At 40.9% G+C, this 17,525-nt stretch overlaps 1 protein-coding gene across 1 annotated transcript in view; it reads right to left on the bottom strand.

The window, feature by feature from the left end:
* The window catches only part of DOCK8 (dedicator of cytokinesis 8), a 330,991-nt gene that overhangs the window by 177,698 nt on the left and 135,768 nt on the right, over positions 1-17,525 (bottom strand). The window contains 4 exon segments of the mRNA XM_043978441.1: positions 3,956-4,041; positions 6,828-7,040; positions 11,353-11,406; positions 11,408-11,477. Of these exon segments, the coding sequence (XP_043834376.1) occupies positions 3,956-4,041; positions 6,828-7,040; positions 11,353-11,406; positions 11,408-11,477 (423 nt within the window).

The following is a 17,525-nucleotide window of genomic DNA, read 5'->3' as shown; positions in this document are numbered from 1 at the left end:
TGCCTCTGGTTCTTCATCTGCAAAATGAGCTGGAGATGGAAATGGCAAACCTTTCCATTATCTTTGCCAAGAAAACTCCAAATGGGACCTGAGTTCAAATTTGGCCTCAGACACTTAACTAGCTGTGTGACCCTGCGCAAGTCACTTAACCCCAATTGCCTCACCAAAAAAAGAAAAATAAATAAATAAAATTAACCAATGTTTTATCTATTAAAAAAAAAAAAGAAAACTCCAAATGGGATCAGGAAGAGTTGGACATGACTGCAATGACTAAACATGTGCCTATTAATTGATTGACTAAAGTAACTCAATTTAATTTTAAATAATAAGATCTCTACCTTCAGGCCCATAACTATTAATTATGGTACCTGGGACAAGCAGTACAAAATACATTTTTCAAAGCTATATTTTTTGACAAATTCAGTTGTATATGTATAGGAAGGATTGCACATAAACCCAAGGACAGTGTAAGGCCACCTGTAGGGATGCTGCTACTGATGGTGGTGAACTATGAGGGTAGGACCAGTCAGTAAAGAAGCTTACCTGGGGTGTGGACATTTCAAGGAGGAATCCATATGGTAGATTCCTAGTTTATTTTTTATTTTATTTTATTTTTTTAGTGAGGCAATTGGGGTTAAGTGACTTGCCCAGGGTCATACAGCTAGTAAGTATTAAGTGTCTGAGGCCGGATTTGAACTCAGGTACTCCTGACTCCAGGGCCGGTGCTCTATCCACTGCGCCACCTAGCCGACCCCTAGTTTATTTTAAAGAGGAATTTTTATTCTGGATTAATGAAGTTCTGGGAAGCTAAGTGGTAAAGCGGATAGAGTACCAGGTCTAGAGTCAGGAAGATTCATCTTCATGAGTAAAATTCTGGCCTCAGACACTTATTAGCTGTGTGACCCTGGGCAAGTCACTTAACCCTGTTTTCTTCAGTTTCCTCATCTGTAAAATGAGCTTGAGAAAGAAATGGCAAACTACTCCAGCGTCTTTGCCAAGAAAACCCCAAATGGGGTCACAAAGAGTCAGGCACGACTGAACAACTACAACAATAACAATGAGGTTCTAAGCTCAGTTCTTTCTACACTGCTGAGGGAAATCTAAATATGGTTAGCACCTCTAAACTTGTCTTGGGGAAAAGCCACAGAAACCTCATGTTAATTATGGCCCTGTCTCTCTTGAAAGGCTTGTGTTTTCATATTTGTGAGTTTAGCTGACCCTCTGTCTACTTGGACGGGGTTCAAAAGGAAGGCCTAGGGGCAGCTAGGTGGCGCAGTGGATAAAGCACCGGCCCTGGATTCAGGAGTACCTGAGTTCAAATCCGGCCTCAGACACTTGACACTAGCTGTGTGACCCTGGGCAAGTCACTTAACCCCCATTGCCCCCCAAAAAAAAAAAAAAAAAAAAAAAAAAAGGGAAGGCCTAGCTAAGGTAACTGAAGGGATGGAGAATGTTGACCATTTGGGACATATTTGGCAATAGAGAGGACCCCTTCATAATGCAGCACATAAGCTCGTCCTGCTTCAAAGATCCTCCAACATCCAACTCTCTGAAGGTCATAGGTATCTCTTCTTCTTTTATCCTTTGTAAATGTCAGATTGTAGACCCCTCACTACTATGGGATGTGGTGATGATTCCTTTATGTACCCCCCCATACCCCATAATTTTATAGGTAGGTTTTACTGTCTGTGGAATTGGGGTATTTATATATGGGGGAAGGTGGTGAAGGGTGGCTAGGGCCTTATCTTGGCATGGTGCTTTACAGTTCACAAAGTGCATTTACATACAGAATCTCATTGCTCTCTACCACAACTCCGAAAGCTAGGCAGTACGGGTAAGGCGATCTCCTTTTATTAGGGATTAGGGATGTGAAGCCGAAAGTGGTTAAATGATTTGTCCATGATCACACAATTGATTAAGAGCAGGGTTGTGAATTGAAATGGGGATCTGACTTTCAGTACCCTTTCCATATACATGCATATATATACACACATGTATGTATATATATATATGTATATATGTGTGTGTATGTATGTGCCAACAGCAATCCTGAGAGCTCTGTAAGAGTCCAGGGCTGTAAGTTGTCAAAATGTGAAGATAGCCACATCCTGAATCCTTACTACACGGTACCTGCTGTCACAGGTGTCCTTCCTTTACTGCACGCGGGATTATGTTTTACACAGCCATTGTGTTATATCAAAAAACCCAACCAACCAAAGAACTTGGAGCTCATGGCACATTTTGAAAATTTGTCTATAAATGAAGCCAAAAGCTTGCGGCCCTGCGGTTTAGTGGATAAAGACCTGGATTTGTATCCTAGCTCAGCTGCTTCCTAACTGTATGAAGGTGGGCAAATCACTTAATCCTTTATAATCTCTGTTTCTTCATCTATAAAATGATGATAATCATGCCCAGGGCATTTGCCTCCTGTTAAAAGGATCAGATTGTATAGTTGATGTGAAATGTTTTGCCAGTCTTAAAGTACTGTGTCAATGTCCGGGTTTTGGGGGTGTGTGTGGCGGGGAATAGGTTTCAGACCTGTGATTTTACTGATATAAGAAATTCCCCATTGTGGAAACTCTCTCCAAAGATACAGGCTGGGAACTCATCTGTAGGATATAGCCTTAGGAAGTTGCCTAGAGGATGGAGGCATTAAGTGACTTGTCCAGAGTCACACTACTGGTCTGGTGAGTCTTCCATTCACTTCATCCCATCACCCCTCACTGGTAATTACCATAACAATCATGGTAACAACTAATATCTACATAGTATTTTAAGATTTGCAAAACCCTGTGTGTTATTTCATTTGATCCTCACAACTCAGTGAGGTAGGTGCTATTATTATCTTCATTTTTTGTTGTTGTTGTTGAGCTGGTTAGTGATGTTTTTTGTGACCCCATTTGGGATTTTCCTGGCAAAGATACTGAAATAGTTTCCATTTCTTTCTCCACTCATTTTACAAATAAGGAATCTGAGGTAAACAGGCTTAAGTGACTTGTCCAGGGTCACACAGTGAAGTAAGTGTCTGAGATTGGATTTGAACTCAGGAACACCTGACTCCAGGCCCAGAACTCTATCCACTGCATCACCTAGAGGTTGACAGAAGTTAAGTGACTTTGCCTAGGGTTATACAGCTAATAAGCATGTGAGGCAGAATTTAAACTCACTTCTTCCTGACTATAAGCTCTACCTTTCACACCAACCTTTCCAACTAAAGGAAAACTTGGGCCTACAACAAATATAAATTTAGTGATTAAAAATAACAACAAAAAGTGGTCAAGAGGGGCAGCTAGGTGGCACAGTGGATAAAGCACTGGCTCTGGATTCAGGAGGACCTGAGTTCAAATCTGACCTCAGACACTTGACACTTACTAGCTGTGTGACCCTGGGCAAGTCACTTAATCCTCATTGCCCTGGAAAAAAAAGAGTATGCTGATAAAGGCATGCCACAGAAAAAGTAGTCAAGAATTCATAAGACCATCATATTTTTTGAAGCCGGAAAGACCATCTAGTTTAATCACTTCATTTTACAGATGAGGACTCTGAAACTCAGCTAATTAGGGACAGTTCAGGGCTCTGAAGCCCAACTCTTTTACTTATTAGTTGTGTGATCTAGGGCAAGTCCCTTAATCTCTCCAGGCCTCTGATTTCTCATCTGTATAATGGTAATAACCCCAATTCTACCTATACCAGATTGTTACTGTAGACTGCATAGTGTAGATCTAGTGGATCTAGGGAAAAACTTTGAAAAGCTGCATAAAAATCCAAGGACAGAAAGTAGGATTTCCTGCCTCTCCCCATTCCAGGAAACAACATTTCTCAATCACCTCTCCTTCCTCCCCCATACCATAAAAAGATCAGTGCCTGATTCACCCTCTGTGATGAGGAGCAAGGATTGCTATTTAATGGTGAAATCAATCTCATCTCTATGTCTGGGACACAGGCCCCCACTTACTTCAGAGTCTGCAGCTTGACCAAAATCCTATTGCCCAGGTGTTCCTTCGGACAATCTGGCAGTGGCCGTATTTCCACAGCATCCTCCTATTATGGACCATGACACAATGAAACCATTAGTAAACACTCACGCTACCGCTATCACCCACTTGGCCAAACTGAGCACCCTGGAGGTGACTGTCAACCACCCCCGAAATTAATTACCCTAGCAGTCACAGCAGAATTGTCTTATTTGCAAGAAAAAGAGTCCATCTTTCCCCCAACAGAACAAAAATCAGCATTTATGGCAAACCATTTCTCATTTCAACAATCCAAGAGCTGAAGAAAGAGACAGAAGGAGGAAGGAAGGAAATGAGAACATGGAGATATCTTAGTAACATCCCCACCAGATGGCATTGCAAAATCTCATACCCATTGTTTGCTTGTTTGGGCTGGAATGGCATATTCGGTCTATTTCTCCTACTGATTGATAAACAGACTGAGTTCAGAGATGACAGGAGTACACAGGCCTCACAATCTTACCCCTGAAACTGAGTCTGCTTTTGAGCTTGTATTCAGAGGGTATAAAAGTAGTCTATTAAAATGGACAACAGAGAATTGAAAGTACGATGAACATATAGAGTCCTCCCATACTCTGTGATAAGAAAATCAATTAATCAATGGTCATGTTCTCCTTCCTCAACTTTGTCTCTTGGAATCCCTCATTCCCTCTAAGGCTTAACTCGGGTCCCAATTCCCCCAGTTGTTGGTGGTTTCTCTCACCCTGAAATTACTTTATATTTAATTTGCATCTCCTTTGCATTTACTTGTTTCTATATATATTGCATCCCTCCCCCCAGTAGAATATAAGCTACTTGAGGTCAGGACTGTTTTGTTGGGGCAGCTAGGTGGCGCAGTGGATAAAGCACCAGCCCTGGATTCAGGAGGACCTGAGTTCAAATCTAGCCTCAGACACTTGATACTTACTAGCTGTGTGACCCTGGGCAAGTCACTTAACCCTCACTGCCCCGCAAAAAAAAAAAAAAAAGGACTGTTTTATTTTTATCTTTTAGAGTCTAACACATATTTGGCCCTGTGCATAGCAGGGGCTTAACAAAGTCTGGTTGAATTGAGTATCATAAAATTCAATTTGACAAAAATTTATTAGGTGCCTACTTCATATGCTATAGCATTACATATAACAATACACATATTAGGCCCACGGAGAAATATCAAGGACTAAGGTGCTAGGCCAGGTTTATAAAGGTAAAGGCAACCAACACAATGCTTTGTGGATAATAGACAATCATTGAACTAAATTGTGGGGAAGCTATTCTCATTGCGAAGGATGACATGCATACAAGCTATGAGGCAGCTCAGCATAATGGATAGAGTATTGAAATTAGAGCCTCAGTTTCTTTATCAATAAAATGGGATTATAATACTTACGGTACCTACCTCACAAGGCTCAAGTGACACAATATTTAGAAAGCATCTGGTTAACGTTAAAGCACTATGCGAATGTGTATTATTACAAATGAATAAATATTGACATCAGTGTGTGAATATGTTTACACAAATGTGTAAATATTACTACAGTTGGAGAGGAAAGTATTGGGCAATAACCCTTCTGCCTGGATAAGGCTGAAAAAGTTGGTCAGAGACAGGTTGTACCAAGCCTCGAATGCTGGGGTAAGATGTTACATTTTTTTGGTTAAGCAAAACCCTGCAGGTTTTGGAGGGTTTTGTTTTCTTGTTTTGTTTTGCCTTTTTTTTTTTTAAATTTTGTGGGGCAATGGGGGCTAAGTGACTTTCCCAGCATCACACAGCTAGTAAGTGTCAAGTGTCTGAGGCTGGATTTGAACTCAGGTCCTCCTGAATCCAGGGCCAGTGCTTTATCCACAGTGCCACCTAGCCATCCCCTTGTTTTGCATTTTTAAAGAAAAAATCATTATTGTTGTCATTGATTTGTTCGAGGTCTTCTGAGAAAGGAAGTAACACAAGAAAGCAGTGAACTAAGAACTAGATAGTCAGGAGGGTGGGATTCTAGTCTCGGCTCTGTCCCTAATGATTGTTACCACGGGCCAGTGACCACCTCTCTGGATCTCAATTTCCCCATTTGTAAAACTAGAAAATGGAACTAGCTGATCTCTATGTCATCTCCTAACTCTTTAATTCCTTGAGGATTCTGAGTCTCAGATAGCTTTGAGAGCTTTCACAGGGATGCATTGGAGAGAGAGGAGCGGGGAGAGGCAGGGGCACTGTAAAAGGAGGATTTTCAAAAGTCTAAGGGAGAAAATAATGAGTCTGAAATCAGGTGATTGCAGGTGGAGTACAAAGAAGGGGGAGATAGATGTGAGAGTATAAGAGACTGCGGGGTGGGTAGAATCAACAGGAATTTATAACCAATTGAACTGATGAAGATTATGAGCTTTCTTGGTAACTTCATTTTTTAAAAAAATCTATGCTTGCATTTTGTTAATCCATACTAGATTTTGCACTAAAATTCAAATTAATGTGGTTTTACGATATAGCCAATTCTTAATTATTCAGGGGCTGACAATCAGCCCCTTAAATGAACTGTCATTTAAGCATTAATTAGTTCCCTGATCCTTCTCCTCCTTTCTGTGTCCATCTTCTTCACATTTCACTGCCTCTGAGACTTCCACAGTGGGCAGGGGGAAGGGTGTGAAGGTGAAGGTCAGCTCTTGTTATCAACTTGTTAACACAGTCACCCAGGGTGCTGGACTAAATGAGGATTTTAATCTAGCCCGACTTTGTTAGCCTGACCATATGGGGTGGTCTTATCACATGGGCTTTTTCACAGGGGAAAGAAAAAAGCAAAATAGCTTATTAAGCACTTGGGAGGTCATAGGAGGGGACACCCCACCCACCTCATCCACAGATGGGTACAGGGCAAAGAGTTCGGCCTGTCTATTGGTCCTTCGAGCTTCTTCATTCTGTCTTTCAAAGTCCTCTGCACTGACTTGCTGTAGAAGGTTGTCCAGCCGCTGATCAGGCTGTAGGCTCCGAAGGTCAAAGTCACAGGAAGTGAGAGTACTTCTTCCAGATACATCACACAGCACTTTTAAGGTTCGAGGGCCTGCCTGCAAGAGAAAAAAACATACTTGCCAGTGTTAAGAGGTAGCTGGATGCAAATGGGTTTACCTGGTGTATCGTAATGTCCCTCACTGACGCATGAGTCAGAGGTCCTGGGTTCAAATTGTGTTAGCTAAATTAGCTAGGTTGTGCTTTTAAAATTATTGCTAACTATATTTTAATGTCTATTGCACTAGTTTTGGCAGTAAGCATTTATTATTAATTAATATCACATATTATTAAAGTATTGACCACGTGTGTCCCTGACTTTCCCGCTAGCCACAGGCTTACAGGCCTAAACAATTACATACCCATTGTACTGAGCCAAGAGGGCAAGCAGAAAGAGAGAGAGAAAAAGAGACACAGACACAGACACAGAGAGAGACAGAGAGACAGAGACAGAGAAACAGAGAGAGGGAAAGGGAGAGGGGGAGGGAGGGAAGAAGGGGAAGAGAGAAAGAGAGAGAGAGAGAGAGAGAGAGAGAGAGAGAGAGAGAGAGAGAGAGAGAGAGAGAGAGGGAGGGAGAGGGAGAGGTGGGTCACCATACATTGATCTAAGCTAATTAGTTATAGCATCGTTTAGCTCCATTGATTGACATGTCTTAGAGAATTCCCCTAGCTAAACAAAAAGATCAATTGGAATTCCTTTTGTTCATGTGAACTCATCCCAGGCAGGTTTCTGGTGTGAGAGGGAGAGAGCAGCTAAAACTAATGTCTGAGTTTGTCCTAGAAATCCATTATTAATAATTATTATTAATGATTTCTCACAAAATCCTGTCTCTGACAATTACTACCTGAGTCACCTTGAGCAAGTAAAGGTCACTTGGGCCTCAGTTTCCCCATCTATAAAATAAAGGGAAAGAACAAGATGACTTTTCAGATCCCTTTCAATTCTAGATCTAAGGCTTCTAAAGGTCCTTTCTAGTTCTAACTCTATGATTTTACATATCACCCTAAAACTGCCCTAATTGGGGACCAAAACATCTTGGTGCTAGTGAAATTTGGGCCAGGATTTTCCAGATAAACTGGCTGCTTTGCTCTCCATGAAAGCTACATGGGTTAAAACAGTAGTACTCCATAAGGCTTGAAAAGTTGGCTAGAGTCGGACTGGCCAAAGGGCCTTGAATGTCAGTGTAAGCATTTCCTATTTTATTTGCTAAGCAGTGTAGAGCCCCTGAAGATTTTTTCGAGCAAGGAAGGAAGTGACACAGGGAACAACTGTAGTCAAATGAACAGAGCATTAGACAAGAGAGTCCAGGAATCTGGACTGGCATTCTTTTCCTGGGCTTGCTCACCTCCTCATTTCAGCTTCTTCCTAAAAGGAAATCACTGGTGACTCACAAAACAAGGATAGAACTATCTTGGTTGGGATTTGCTGAAAAAATAATATCCTCAAGGAGTTCCTATGCTCATGTTACTGATTCCTTTTTCAATTAGCTTTACTTGGTAAATATGAAATATCCTACCAGGTTCACAAGCTTGGAACTGACTTCAACTCCCTCAGGACCCATATCTAAGCTGTGGTCCAGTCTTGTTGAGTGCATTATTTCCCATCCATTCCCTTCTCTCTACACACAGAGTCATGGTTCTACTCCAGGCCTGGACTATTGTTTTGCAATAGTGTCTCAATTGGTCACCTGCTCCTAGTCTCTCCCCATTTCATCGCATCTACTCCCCAGCTGCCAAACTGATTGATATTCCTAAAACATAGGTCTGACCATATTATTTGCCCACTCAAGACCTTCCAGGGATTCTTTGTTACTACACACACACACATACACACACACACACACACACACACACACATTCTATTTATTTTACTTTGCATATATTTTGTTTTCCCCAAATAGAATGTGAACTCCTTGAGATGATTGAGCCCTTGCTTTTTGTCTCTGCAAAAAACAAAACAAAAAAAACTCCCTCTTAATAAATGCTTATTGGAAAAGTCAATGCCATATCACATCCATCTATCATGCTCAGACTAATACTTGCTTATAGAGACAGTCTTCACTTTTCACTGCAATATATTCATGGAAATCATGCCATTAAAACAGAATACTACAAATCAGGTACGTTTTTCCCGAGAAACAATGTTATCTTTCAATTTGATTTAGTGGCAAGTAAATCATATGGGTGACCAACAATGTCATAAAAGCAATGAAACAAACCCTACATCAGATTTTTTGCCATCTTGAGGAGTGGGAAGGGAAAGGAGGAAGGGGGAAAATTTAGAACTCAAAATCATATAAAAAGATGAATGTTAAAAAACTATCTTTATGTGTAATTGGAAAAAAATAAAATACTATTTACCTAAAAATTCCACAATGAGATAAGAATTATTTACTACTATTATGGCTTCAAATTTTAAAAATTGTGTTCCAAATACTATAATATGGTCATAAAAACTTTATGCAGCTAGGTGGCGCAGTGGATAGAGCACCAGCCCTGGAGTCAGGAGGACCTGAGTTCAAATCCAGCCTCAGACACTTAACACTTACTAGCTGTGTGACCCTGGGCAAGTCACTTAACCCAATTGCCTCACCAAATAAAACCAAACAAACAAAAAACTTTATGTACATGAATGACTACAATATAATAAAATACAAATACAAGGGGTTCCAATGTAGGCTCTTGTCCCAAATTGTTGAGTTTAATTCCAACCTAGCCCCGTCCAAGACTACTTCTCTACCATTTCTTTCTCTTCCTCACCCCCAACTTTTCAGCTTCCTTTTATTTATCTTTACTCTATAAGAATGTAAGCCTTTAGAGGGCAGGGACTTTCTTTTTCCTTGTATTTGTGTATTTCCAGCACTTAGCATAGTGCTGGCCCCTAATAAATGTTTTCTTTACCTATCTATCTATCTGACTAGAATTGACTAATACTGGGAATTCTCTGGTGATGTGGAGGGAAGGTGAAGTCAGACCAGCAGGTGTTAGTAATGGGTAGGAGAGACTCCACTGGGGGATCTGGGACTTGAGTACATATTGAGGGGGTCTGGTTGGTCAGCTGAGTTGAGAGTTCACAGTGGAATGTGCAAGTCAAGGTTGGGATAAAGATCAGTTGGGGTCAGGATGAAATGCTGGTTGAGAAAGGAGTAAGACTCCTCATTAAAAATAGAAATCTAAGGGGGCAGTTAGGTGGTGCAATGGATTGAGCACGGCCCTGGATTCAGGAGGACCTGAGTTCAAAGGCAGCCTCAGACACTTAACACTTAGTAGCTGTGTGACCCTGGGCAAGTCACTTAAACCCCAATTGCCTGCAAAAAAAAAAAATTAGAAATCTGGGGAGAACACAGGTAAGGGAAGCAATACCCTGCCAAAAGGCATGGCTGTGGGGCAGCTAGGTGGCACAGTGATAAAGCACCGACCTGGATTCAAGAGGACCTGAGGTTTCAAATCCGCCTCATGCACTTGACACTTACTAGCTGTGTAACTTGGGCAAGTCACTTTTAACCCCCATTTGCCCTGAAAAAAAAAAAGGCATGGCTGATAAGGCCAGATTGAGGTCTGAGAAGATAGCATTTTGGGGTTCAGATATATCTGTATTCATAGCTATGAACCATCCCAGGTAGGTGAATCATGCCCACAGAGGACTTTCATAGGCTGCCTTTTAACATATAGTTCATGATTTTATGTCAAACCCTGACCCAGGTCCTGGGGGTCATGCTATCTCATTTGGCACTGGAGAGTCAGTTTCATGAAGGAGGGCTGGCCTGGGGGTCCAGATTGTACTAGATGCTATAGACATACTTTGAATGTACTATATGCTATATATTTTCATATACCCATAAAGTCTACATATTGTGTTTAAAAATAAAATTTAATTGTATCATAAATTTGATCTAAAGTCAACATACTGCTGTAATAAAGACTAAACATTCAATCAACAAGAGTTTTGCCTGCTTATTGGGGTATTAGAAGGACTTGGGGAAGAATGTGGATAGGATGGGTTCTCTAAAAAGCATTCCAAGGATACCTTCTATTTCCCTCAACAGATTTCTCAGGCAAGCAGAGAGATTCAAAACAATTCAACTGACCTTAGAACTTCCAGTATTGAGAGTAAAAGGGTGACATGCAAAGGAATGAAGGTCTGAGTCTATCAAGCACCAGAGTTATTCATTATAGGGAATTGCTGTAAATCACTGTTATCTGGGGCCCTTTGACCGGACATGTAAATAACTTTGTTATCCAGAAGATTTGACTTTATCTTATTTCCAGCGATGGATGCAGGGTAGATTAACCTATATCCAGCAGAAATAAAATAGATTGGCATGCCCCAGATAGAATATCATAGTAACCATCTCTGATGGTAGGAAATACCTGAGAACTTGACTCATTACTCTCTAATGTTCTTGATTCGAAAGTCTGTTTCTGGAAGTGTCTTGTGGAAATCCCTTCGAGATCCAGTCTTCTTAAAGCCATAAGAATCAGAACTTCCTTGAATTCTGAGAGAGACAAAGAGAGAAATAGAGAGAGATGGGTGAATAAATAAATCATTTTGGGGGGAGGAGGCCTAAAAATAACAGCCTAAGTTTAGAATACTGGTTGAAAAAGATCTGGAAAAGAAGCCTACTGTAATTCATCAGAAGTAATTATGCACTAGGCTAGTACAAGGCCCTGTTGTAATTAGAACACATTTGCCTCCTGGCTGGCTTATTATTAAAACCAGGAACTGACAGAAAAAACTGCTTCAGAGGTACTGTGATCTCACCCATGGGGCATTTACTCTGAAGTTAGATAGAGTTGAACGATGGCCCTTGTACAAGTGGCCAGAGTAATCTAACAATGTGCAAAATGCTGTAAATAAGGACTTTTTAAAGATAAAAATAGAGACATTTTATCTCTAAGCAAATACATTGCAATCAAGAGGAGGAAAAAAAAGAGGGAGTTATGGTTAAAAAATAGGAATGAATGGTTTTATCTAACTAAAATGACCTTCATTAATTTCCTACATCTACATCCACTAAATCTAGTAATGTCCTATTTAAAATATGTTTAACCAGAGAAAGAATTTAAAATAAAATATCTTGTACTGTGTCAGGGAGAGTAAAACATTGAAATTAAGTTGTGAACAGCTAAGGACAATAAAGATAAGAGCTTGTTTGGAAGTGAGGCTGGAAGCTTCTTGTTGTGAGGCTGCAAGGGTTCTCATAAACTGTTTTGGAAGTAGCTTAAAGATGAGCAGGCAGGTAGCAGCACAGGGGATAGAGTGCTAGGCCTCGAGCAGGGAAGACCTGAGTTCAAATGTGGCCTCAGACTCTAGTTGTGTGACCCTGAGCAAGTCATTTAAACCCTGTTTGCTTCAGTCCCCTCATCTGTAAAATGAGCTGGAAAAGAAATGGCAACCACTACAGTATCTTTACTAGAAAACCCCAAATGGTGTCACAAAAGTTGGACACTACTAAAAATGACTGAACAACAACAAAATGGCTTAAGAAGAAATGGCAAAACCACTCCAGCATCTTTACCGAGAAAACCCCAAATGGGGCCACAAAGAGTCGGACACGACTGAAAAACCTGACAACTAAATATGAGCACCTGGGTTGAGTGTGTTTGTTTGTTCTGACATGTTTGACATCATCATCAGAAATCACTGAATCATAATAGTGGAAAGATGTGAAGTAGGAGAGGCTTATTAGCAGCAAATGTGAAGTGGTGAAACGTGATCACAGATTTAGAATGGCAAGGGAAATCAGAGAGCATCCAATCAGTTTCTTTTATTTTACAGATGGGAAAAACAGAGAAGGAAAATGTCAAATGGGTTATAGGATGTAGAACTGGGATTCAAACTGACTGCTTACTTCAAGTCTAGCATTCTTTCCATTATACCATGCTACTACTCTTTACTAAGTGCCAATAATCAGAATTATAATAATGTATAACTTATATCAATCATCAAGAGCAATACTTTCCTCAAGGGAACTTAGATGGACTATGGAACCATTCCTGGTCTCTGATAGATGAGCTTATGCCTTATCTTGCCCAGAACCAGTTTCTACATCACTTCTTTGCCATTTTAAAACCATGACATAGCTCAATACCCTCTGCTCTCCTCTTTTTCCACTTTTCTTTTATGTGTTGTCCTCCTCTATCAGAATGTAAGATGTCCTGAGGGCAGGGACTATCTTGCTTTCATGCAATCCTATCACCCAGGCTTAGTATCTTGCTTACATAGTATTTTAGCATTTGGCGCTCTATCATTCTTCCATTCAGAAGGGCATTTCATTCTAAGATGAGCCACATACGCAATTGACTGCACAGTATTGAGATTAAAAAAAAAAGTACAGTAGATATTGTCCGTCCAAAGAGTACTGTTCAAAGAAATATGCAAAAGTTATTCACCTAGTCCGATGATTTTGCCATTTCATAAAAAAATTATTGGATTAAATAATGATAATAGTAACATTTCTATAGCACCTACCATGTGCCAGGCACTGAGCTAAGCGCTTGCAAAATTATCTCATTTGATCCTCACACAATCCTGGAGAGTCTCAGCTACTATAATTATGTTGGTTTATTGTTGTAATTTTGTTTGTTTGCTTTTTTTAAAAAGCTCTACTTCTTTGTTACAAAGGTGAATTATATTGGAGGGGTGGTATAGGTGATTACAACAAGAAAAATCATTTAAACATCCTTTAAAACAATGTTTTAATCTCTCTTTTTGAAAGAACTAGCAAGTTAGTTATGAACTACATAGAAAACCAATTAAGGGCTTAACAAAACATGGGTGCCTGCTTTGTGGAGGTTTTTTTTGGATACCTGCTAATTTCATTTAACAACTAATATTAATTAGAAAAAGAAAGAGGATTTGTAAAAGCAGTGATCAAGGGAACTCAAGAGGAGGAACTCCCTCTCCTAATGCAAGTCAACACCTTCCCGAATGGATAATCTTGGGGAGTCAGCTGGAGCACTGGGAGGCTAGGTGTTTTACCCAGGGTCATACAACCTGTAGGCCCACAAGTAGAATTTGAACCCAGTTCTTGCTTGCTCTTGGTTAGTTTCTCTATCTGCTAGGCCACACGACCTCTCTTTTTGATGCCATATTAAACCAAAACAAAGAAGTTATTTTGTTTTTCATGCTTCTGGGTGTGGGAATTTTACTGTCATGATAACTTAAGAGGAAGAAAAAGTCTGTGGCACCAGGCAACCTGCTCAGTGCCATGTGCCAGTGAGGATCACTTTGAGCTCCTGTTTCCTAAGTGCCACCTTCTGCATGAAGCCTCTCTGAATCCCTCTAGCTGCTATTGCCCTTCTCCCCAAATCACCTTGTATGCATCTTTCACAGTTTGTGTATGTTTATAAAATAGATCATCGGCTCCTTGAGAGCAAGAATTGCTTCATTTGTGTTTTGGTTTTCCCAGCCCCTACCCCAGCCTGGGTACACAAGGGGGTACTTCATCAGTCCTTGTTGAGTGATTGCTTGGTCATCCTGTGGGCATTCACCTTCCACTGTACTGTTCCAGTTTAAGCTTAGATTCCATTCCCTTCTCATATACAAGGGAAGAAAGGAGAAGAATGCACGGGGCTGAGGAGTAAGGCCATTGGCCACCAGACCTGCCCACTGATATTGATGAAACATCAAACTTCTTGAAAGCAGGGACCATTTCATCTTTACCTTTGTTTCCCCCATACCTAGCACTGTGCCTAGTTCATTGGGAGGGACTGGATTTGTGATTTCATTAGTATAGAGGACTCCCAGGTGAGAAAGCTCCCTCTGCCAAAGCAGGTTGCCACCTTCTCCACGACTTATGGTCTTATAGAGTTGTCTAGAGCACAGAGAGGTTTAGGGACTTGCCCAGGGTCATATATCCAGTGTACCAGATGTAGAACTTGGACCAGGTCTTCCTAGTTTTCAGGTCAGCTTTCTCTACAATTCATTCCATTTAATAAATGTTTGTTGACTGAATGATTGATGTATATTGGCCAAAGTGTTTGGCTTCTTGGAACCTTGCCAAAGGGATCCTTCAAAACTCTTCTCTAGACTCTAATTCGGTTCCAACCTCAAATGGAGAATTAACATCTATGGTAACATAGATATTTCCCACTCCATACCTACTTTTTTAAACCCCTTTTCTTAATAACTGAAAATCAAAGTTAGGATTCGCTTAATGAACAATGGAGATATACGCAGTAGGCATAAGCAGGTGGTATCCCAGTACAAATGAAGAATTATAGGGTAAAAGCAGTAGCATCAGAGAGATTTATGACCAAGAAAAATCATAAGGTGCAAGTGGTGGTTGACCAACGGCATGCTCTCTTGGGATCCATGCAACACTAAGAGAGATAGAGACCCTGAGTATGGTGGGTAGATGCCCTGTAGAGGATTATGAACATGGTCAAGAGTTACAAGGGATGGACAAGTTGCATTCTGCTCTGGTGGAATGAATGCCCATAGAGATGATAGTGCAGACCCAAAAGCTGAGGAAATCCTCACTACTAAATTTGGGGACTAGCACGTAAACCTAGAGCAAAGTCACTATCCTTGGGATTTACTCTATCTTGCCTTTAACCAAAACTCCATTTCCCTGCATCATCTTTCATCTTATTCACCAGACTTGATTCTAAATGCCCTTTAATCCTTCCCAAAGGTCAATTTTATTCTCAAGGATGAATATTTGCCACCATCGATGGACTTATAAAAACTGGGCAAGCCTTTGACGGCAGTTCCCAAAAGAAGCATGCTCCAATTATTTGGAATATCATCAGAATAAATGTACAATCTCCTAAGGTAAAGATTTTAAAATATAGCTTTCATTTGGTAATATCAGTTCTGGTAAATGTCTGTAAAACAAGAGCCATGTTTGCTTTCCATATTCTGAATAGTTAAACAAAAGTCATATTGATTCATTTTGGGGGGTCTTAAAGCAAATACTATGTGGCAAAAACACAGATTCTCTGAGTGAGAAGGGACTTCAGAGACTATCTAATCTTAAATATATGTCTACAGATTTCCTGCATCTCCAAATATATGAGCATTTAATTAAAGAAATTTCACACTGCAGTTGAATCTAAATACAGATAGTCCATTTTCAACTTCCTTTAATGCTCGGCAGGGCATCCATCCATCAACCCTGGGGCCTCTACTTCTCCAGAAATTGCATAGATGCTTACAGGGCACACCAGTGGAGTCCACTGTTTATCCAAGCCTCTCACTTTGTGACTAACCAATCTTCACCACCACCCCTTGGTCATAAATCTCCCAGATGACATAACTCTTGCTGTTTCTCCACCTAATTCTTCTTTTGTAATGCTTTGTAGCCTCCTCCAGCCTAAAGTACTTCACAGTTGTTAAGATTACCTCCCCTCCTCTCCTCAAAGCCCCAGCTCCCACAGAAATCCTTAGGGGTCAAAATTGGAGAAGAAAGGGATAACCTAGCCCTTTTAGAGAATTTGAAGCTTTAGAAGTGGAAGAATGAAAGAAAAAAAAAAAGGCAGGAACAATTCAGGAGAATTGAACCCTGAGGCCATCTCCCAGGCTGGGCAAGGCGATAAGCCTATTGGTGGATGAGCCCATGGCCCCAAAATATCATTTCCCATACTGTATGAATCCTTTCACTTTCCTTGTTACATAGAAATTCTTGTTTGGATTAAGAAGCATCCTCTTTGGGGGCAGCTAGGTGGCACAGTGGATAAAGCACTGGCCCTGGATTCAGGAGGACCTGAGTTCAAATCCAGACTCAGACACTTGATACTTACTAGCTGTGTGACCCTGGGCAAGTCACTTAACCCTCACAGCCCTGCCCCCACCCCAAAAAAGAAGCATCCTCTTTTGGGAGCAGCTAGGTGGTACAGTGGATAAAGCATTGCCCCTGGTTTCAGGAGGACCTGAGTTCAAATCCAGCCTCAGACACTTGAGACTTACTAGCTGTGTGACCGTGGGCAAGTCACTTAACCCTCATTGCTCCACCCCCACCCCACAAAAAAAAATCACATACCAAGAAGCATTTTCTTTTAACAATGCGAATAATTTCAGTGATGAGAGGCTTATAAACAATAAATATTTGTTGAGGTCCTTTGCGGTGCAAGTTATCAACACTTTAATGTGAATTAATTCAGTGGGTTGCTTTCCCCCAGTCAAGCTAAGATCGGTTCCCCATTAGGAAAAGGAGATCAGATAGGGGCAAAATGGAGGGCAGACCAGTTTAGGGGTGCCACAAGAGTAGGATGAGGGTAGCATGGGGTCATTGACTGCCTGGGGCCTGGGAAAAACCCTAAGGCATAGGAGAAGAATGGAGAAAGGGAGGTGGCAGGGGGCCAAAGAGAAATTCTGCCAATTTCAGAATTTTGCCTCAGGATGGACCTGTGCCCTAGAAATGAGAAGGAAATTCTATTCCTCTTCGGCCTCCTTCCTGAACCAAGTTGCTCCCTGATCCCCAAACTCAAGTTCATATTCATTAGCACTAGTGTTCAACCACATTGTGGGTTAAATAGGTATTTATGAGCTGGCCTAGGAATCAAATACATAATACTTTCTATGGGGAAAACTTTTGGGG

Source organism: Dromiciops gliroides, chromosome 1 (assembly GCF_019393635.1).
Source record: "Dromiciops gliroides isolate mDroGli1 chromosome 1, mDroGli1.pri, whole genome shotgun sequence".
In the NCBI taxonomy this organism is placed as follows: domain Eukaryota; kingdom Metazoa; phylum Chordata; class Mammalia; order Microbiotheria; family Microbiotheriidae; genus Dromiciops; species Dromiciops gliroides.
Note: the sequence above shows the minus strand (reverse complement) of the source record. Positions and strands in the feature narration are given on the sequence as shown.